General features: G+C 32.5%; 1 protein-coding gene across 1 annotated transcript in view; it reads left to right on the top strand.

The window, feature by feature from the left end:
- Positions 1–6,938, top strand: part of LOC106470156 (39S ribosomal protein L41, mitochondrial-like) — a 16,842-nt gene extending 9,904 nt beyond the window's left edge. The window contains exons 2-3 of the mRNA XM_013930686.2: positions 5,507–5,607; positions 6,509–6,938. Coding sequence (XP_013786140.1) covers positions 5,507–5,607; positions 6,509–6,763 — 356 coding nt within the window. The 3' untranslated portion in view covers positions 6,764–6,938. The remainder of the gene's footprint in view (positions 1–5,506; positions 5,608–6,508) is intronic.
- Positions 6,939–7,139: the final 201 nt, after the last annotated feature.

The raw sequence follows: 7,139 nt of genomic DNA, 5'->3' as shown, positions 1-7,139 counted from the left end.
AGAGAAGGCCATGAACGGTCTAATTAAGGAAGGAATAGTCGAGAAGTCAGATAGTCCCTGGTCAGCTCCCGTCGTATTAGTCCAGAAGAAGGATGGGACCCAACATTGCTGTGTGAACTTCCGAAGAATAAACCAGTTTTATTAAGAAAGGACTTGTGTCGCTAAAGTTTCGTGGGAACGAAGTTACGGAAAATCAACTAACGAACGGAGACGTAACAGTATGCTATCCATTTCTTGATTTTCAATATTTCCCTGAGTTTTTGTACAGGTCTTGAAAGAAACCTAGTTATGGTGCCACATTAAGTGATTTGATCATTCACTGTTGAAATATAACTTTGAAAGCAGCTATAAGGAAAGATTAAATATGATTGGATAGTGCAAAGATTATAGTATCACATAACAATAGAATAAATACATTTGTTAAAGTTACTTTTTTATATCTTCAGTAAACTTTCTTTTTATTTCCAATTGTTTGTGAATTGTGAATGTATTTGTATGTGAAATTATATCTGAAAGCTATAGAAAGTTTGTTCAATGAGAATACACCAGAAAACTTGACATAAGGTGGGCTTATACAGTTTAGAGATGGGTTGAAAGAAAATGATTAGAAGTTTAACACATTAACAAATGTTTAGAAAAGGTTTTGTCATCATAAGTAGTTTTCTTAGACACGGGAATATACAGATTAGACTATGAAATGAAGATGCATGACTCGAGATTACTAAAGGCTTAATAAAGGTATGTTGTTGATGTTTGGTTTTTTGTTTAAAATTGCTATGATTTTATTCAGTTGCAATGTTTGTAAACATGCATTGTTTTTTATTATGTTCAATAAATAAAAAACTTGTCATCAATCAGATAAGTTTGTTTAGAGAGTATGACAAGTGATTACAAAATATTCTGATGAATCAAATCTTTACTAAATATTATTCCTATGTTTATATATTTCTTGTTTATTCTGGTGTGGGGGATGGAGGTTATAGAGGGTATGTATTAATCAATATAATCAATTAATGATCCATCAATTAATTGATGAGCAAATACCACCAATCGCCCAGCTCTATTAGTAGTTGGATAGCACTAATGCATTCATTACCAAATATAAGAAGTTGTCAAAATGCATCCCTTTTGGATCTCCACGCTGTTGTGCAATTATCTGATTTCTATTGGCAGAAACTCACCTTGTTGACACTTAGTGAACTTTTTTGGCACTTATCCTGCCACTACTTTCAAGTGATACTGAACATCATGTCCACAACATGAAATATTTTGGCAAACAAATTGAAGCCCAACATATCAAATTCAGGGTATCTTTATCAATTGTAATGTCATTGACTTGTTCGCTGATGTTCTAACTGCAAAAACAATGGACAGATTTAAGAGGGAATTAACATAAGGATTGAAGCTATTATGGAATTAACAACAGTTTGTCTACAATCACATACTTCCAATGCAACAAAGATTTCTTTGAATAAACATTTTTTTTCCCTGTCCTCCTGAAGGCTATATTGCAATCACAACCTTTTTATAAGTAATCAAGCATTAAGTATGTTTTAACATTATCCTATGCGATATTAAGTAAAATATAGAAATAAATTGTGTTGTGTTTTTGTTTTGTTACCTTAATAAAGTGATTAACGTTTACAACTATAAACTTATTGATGCTGTTATTATTTATTGAAGAACAGTAATTACATTTTACATTTGTAATTCATCACATGACAAGATTAGCAAAACTGAGTGGAAAAGAATGCTGCTTTTGAAGGTCTCCTAATCAGAACATTGTGGATTCCAGGTATACCAGTACCTCTCCCATCTTACACCAGGACTATGACAAGGAAATCCCTTTCATTTAAATTAATACTTTAGTGGTTGAACTTCCTAAGACAACTCAGAGGGCAGTGAAATACTCATACCAATACTTATAAATATATTACATCTAGTGACTGTAATGTAATAGAACCAAACATTCCAGAATGTAGATCTGAAGAATAAAGATGTCATTAAAAGAGACATGAAAATAAACCATCAAATTTGAGTTAAGTCTGGATGGAACATCATTGTAAGATGTGAAGCTGTATGGGTAGTACTTCCACATTAAAAGCGATTAAAAGTGGTCACCTTGGAGATAAGATGCAGGAAGTCAATTCTTCATATAAGAACAGCTTACCATCTCACTCACAAGAGCTCTGTGGCTGGAGTTATGGAGATCTTAAAGGTGATCAATGCCATCAGTTACATGACTTGTTCCCAGAATATAAAGATACCTTCTCAAGTGGACATCATGATTTAGGACAAATAAGAAATTATCTTATATGATTGATACTAAAATGTAGCCCCATCTAACTCACAAGAGCTCTGTGGTTGGAGTTGTGGAGGTCTTAAAAGTGATCAATGCCATCAGTTACATGACTTGTTCCCAGGATATAAAGATACCTTCTCAAGTGGACATCATGATTTAGGACAAATAAGAAAATATCTTATATGATTGATACTAAAAATGTAGCCCCAGTTAGTCAGATAGAAGCCATAAAGAAACATGGACAAATAGAATCAAGTACTAGTCCTTGGACATCATCTATCATACTTGTGAAGAAGAAGGATGAATCAACAAGGTAGGGACTACCAGAAGGTGAAAATTATCACAAGGAAGGATGCTTACTCATTGCCAAAGATTGACTCTACTTTGGATGCTTTATCTGGATTAAAATGGTTTTCAATATTGGATCTGAAGAGTGAATATTGACAAGAGCAAGTTGGTGAAGCAAATGGAGAGAGAACAGCCTTTAGTGTGGGAAATATATTATAGCAAGTTGTCATGTTACCATTTGTATTATGCCTCTACTACATTTCAACAACTAATGGAGTGTTTTGTCTCTAAACTACCCTGAAATTTTGTACTCATCTGATTCAATGACATATCACACATGGGAAGATCTTTGATAATGTTTATGATAGGCTAAGGAAAGTTCTGGATCATTTGAGGAAAGATAACCATAAGCTGAATATCAAAATAAAGTATCAACTCTTCCATCAACAGATAAGATTCTTGGGACAAAGAGTCTACAGACCAATTCAAGCTTGAATCTGTTTTGAATTGGCTAACATCAAAGAATGTGCAGGAAGTAAGAGATTTCTTGGACTTTACTCGTACAATCATCATTTTGTAAAATCATTCTCTGGCATAGTTCATCCTCCACACAAATTACTTGAAAAATTGAATAAGTTTTGTTTGACTGCTGACTGTGAACAAGAATTAAACAAACTGATTAACCACTACTCCTGTATTAGCAAATTCAACTCTTCAAGATCATTCATACACATAAAAGATACTGGTGAACTTGCTATTGAAGCAATGTAAAATAGAAGAGAATGTGTGATTTCTTACTATAGAAAAGTAATGAACAGTGCAGAAAGAAGGTATTTCACAATTCAAAACAGCTACTAACTGATGTTCAAGCCCTAAGTCATTTCCATCATTACAAGAATTTGTTTCAAGATTTGGTGTGCCTAATGAACTTACTCAAATCAGGGACGAAACTCTGAATCAGCCATATTTGGAGAAGTGTGTTAAATCCTTGAAGTCAAAAACACCAGGATAATAGTCTACTAACCTTTTGATTTAAAAATGTTCAGTTGTATCTCAATTGTGTGGATGAACATCAGAAAACATGCGATCAGGATCATCCACTGCTACTTATGTGTTATCAAATAACAGTACTTGAAACCACAGGCAACACAGCATCATCACTGATGTGTGGGAGAGAGAGTTTGATGTAACATTGGATCTTCTTTACTCGCATCCTGGGGATAATCAATCTGTAGAGTTTTACTCGGGATATACAGAGACTAAGGAATGCCACTGAAGTCATACGTGACTTTATCTAGGAAACATTTAAATTAGCTAGTAATAAGATGAAACGTTGCTACAATGTTAATACTTCAATGTTGAGAGTATAAATTGTACTTGGGATGCAGAAACTTTGAAAAAGTGACTTGTGTAAGTAGAATATTGTTGGTAGAACTGGACAATTAAATTGGTTAATCAATATAATAGATTACATCTCTTAGTGTCAAGGAAAGTAACCAACCAATCAATTTAGTGTTTTTGGTTTTTCCAACTATCAAAGTGATCAAAATATTGCTCTTACAATTTCCCAGTGTTATTTCTGATTAATTCAGACGTCTGGCTTAATCAGTTTGTGTCAGAACTCGTGAAAATAACCAACTAATCAAAGTTATTAACATTTTCAACTATTCCAGCCATCCAAGTCTCGTATGAGGATATTCAGTTAGCAAATTTACTGATTATCCAGTTTTAGTTAATGGTATGATCTAATGTAGGTATTACTTGCAAGAAATATTTGAATTCTTTAGCAGAGTGGATATGGTAACTAGAGATAACTGGTTATAAACATGTGTTAAGTGAGATAACTGGTTATAAACATGTGTTAAGTGAGATAACTGCTTATAAACATGTTAAGCTTAAAAGAAATTATATATATATATATATATAATGGTTCATACCTTATGTAAAACAGACTGCATTAGTTGTTTTGTTTTTTGTGTAAAAAAGATTTTAATTTCTTCGAAAGATGCAGAGAATTCCTTCCGGGATGATGTCTCTTGGGAAGACTTAAAATTATAAAACAGGAATAAATAATTGCAATTTTTTTTACTGTAACTTAGAATGGTAATTATAATTCATGTATTAAAACTGTTGGAGACACAGATTGTTTACCTGTAGGAAACACAGACTGTTTACCTGTAGGAAACACAGACTGTTTACCTGTAGGAAACACAGACTGTTTACCTGTAGGAGACACAGACTGTTTACCTGTAGGAGACACATACTGTTTACCTGTAGGAAACACAGACTGTTTACCTGTAGGAGACACAGACTGTTTACCTGTAGGAGACACAGACTGTTTACCTGTAGGAGACACAGACTGTTTACCTGTAGGAGACACAGACTGTTTACCTGTAGGAGACACAGACTGTTTACCTGTAGGAAACACAGACTGTTTACCTGTAGGAAACCTTTTCTGAAAGCTAGACTCATGTTGAATTATTGACTTGCATAATATGAGTAATAATAGCAGAAATGAAACCTTGACAAAAAATTATTACTTGAATAGATTTTTTTAACAGGTGAAATAGTTGACATGATATTGTAATATGTATCTTTTGATAAATTGGATTGTATTCTTTTTGTGAGGTATGCAAATAGAATAGGATACATATTGTTGGGTTGAAGGTTCTTTGTTCTTCATTCTAATATTAGTGAGTTAGGTGGTTGCTTTCAGTTTACTGTTTATGTTCTTAAATTATAAGTTTTAGATATTTTTCCAAATGATTTTTAATGATAGAGTCCAAAATCCTACTAAAAAATGCCAAACCTTCAAACACAGAACACGCCATAAAGTCTGAATTGTTAAATTACAGTAGAGATGTATGAAAAAGTAAATTTTTGTTTAATATCTGAATATCTGTTGTTTTTTCTTAGATCGAGGAGTTCGGATGACTGGTTCCAAACATGAAATGGCATTTAAACAGTATCCAGAAATGATACCAGAACTTATCGTACCTGACTTGACCAACTGTGAGGTAAAGGATTAAAATAAAATTAGTTTAAATTGCTAATTTGCTTAGATTAAAACTGCAGATACTGTCACAAATTTTTTGGTAAATTTTGGTGCATTGAAATGATTCAGTTTGCTGTATGTAACAAAAAATATATAAAAAGGTTGAGGTAGCTCATTTGAATCTCATTTTCAAGTAACTCTGTTATACAAGATATATTAAAATTAAATCACATTTACTACCCCAGTTAGCAGAATTGTGTTTGAATCTTTGCATATAAGACTTGCACTTGCTTTGCTTAGAACTTGTAAGAAAGAAAAAAAAATGTTAGACAATTTACAGTTATGTACAAAACCATCTAAGTACAAATAAGGGGAGTTGAGTGTCATGTAGCTGGCCAACTACATTTTAATTTCACTGTTAAGGAACATCTTTCTAATTTACAATCATATATCTAAAATAACTAACTTAACTCACACTAAATATTCCTTTTACATGTATAGCAGAAAACAAGTAGTGTCTGTAGTTGTGTTCCTTGCTCCTTAGAAGTAACTGGTCAAAAGGAATATCAAATCTTGAACAAAGTGCTGAGGTTGGCATTTAAAATTGACCTTTGAGAAATTTTTAAGACTTTTTTATCATTATTGACAAAAAACTGTGTGTTTGGAAGTACAGTTTATGAATATACTAATAATGTCCTTGAATTATACAAATAAAACAGAAAATAATAAGTCTTAGCAGAGCTGTATAACTAAGAATAGTGGCACAGATTGGTATAAAATGAAAACAAAATATTTATCTATAAAACAAGTCTGTGAAAGCATGTTCAATGTTGAATACAGCTTACAAAATATCGTATTTTTATTACAAAGCTATTATGTAGAGAAATAGCTTTATTTCTTAATTTCTTTCTTTCTCCTTCTAGCTTAAGCCATATATTTCTTATCAAGCACCAGATGTAACTCAAGGAGAATTCACTGCTAGAGACTTGTTCAATGTCATCTATTCTAAGAAAATCATTGATGACTATGAGGCAGGGAAACTGGATAATGCTGGTAATCCTTTAGCACCATCTGAAGAGGAAAAAATGACAGCAGAAGAAGCTAAAATAAAAGCACGTATGACAGGAAGTGATATCTTTTCAGATGATGATGAAACTTTGGTTTCTTCAGAGCATTAGCAGCATTGTTGTACTAGAATATCAATGAGTAATACAGCATAATATTATGATCACGTTGATTAAGTTAAGTGTGTGTCCTCATCTCTGTTTGTATTACTTTTTCCAATGTTTTATAGTGTCCTTTTATTTATCAGTAAAACAATAAAAAGTATCTGAGAACAATTTAAAAGTTGAAGTACAAAATTGTTATTGATGGCTCAACTTTGTTTCAACTTCTTTCTTCTGTTAACATGTGTAGAGTATGTTACATGTTACTGAGCAATGCTGGTCTGGTATACTGTTAATTGATACAGTGTTTCTTAATTTCAAGAATATTCCAATATGATACATAACCTCCTCTCACGTATAGCTTTCCTGATTCAGTGATTCCCCTATA

Source organism: Limulus polyphemus, unplaced genomic scaffold, assembly GCF_000517525.1.
Source record: "Limulus polyphemus unplaced genomic scaffold, Limulus_polyphemus-2.1.2 Scaffold3849, whole genome shotgun sequence".
Lineage (NCBI taxonomy): Eukaryota > Metazoa > Arthropoda > Merostomata > Xiphosura > Limulidae > Limulus > Limulus polyphemus.
The sequence above is the reverse complement of the archived record's forward strand: the minus strand, read 5'-3'. Positions and strand labels throughout refer to the sequence as shown.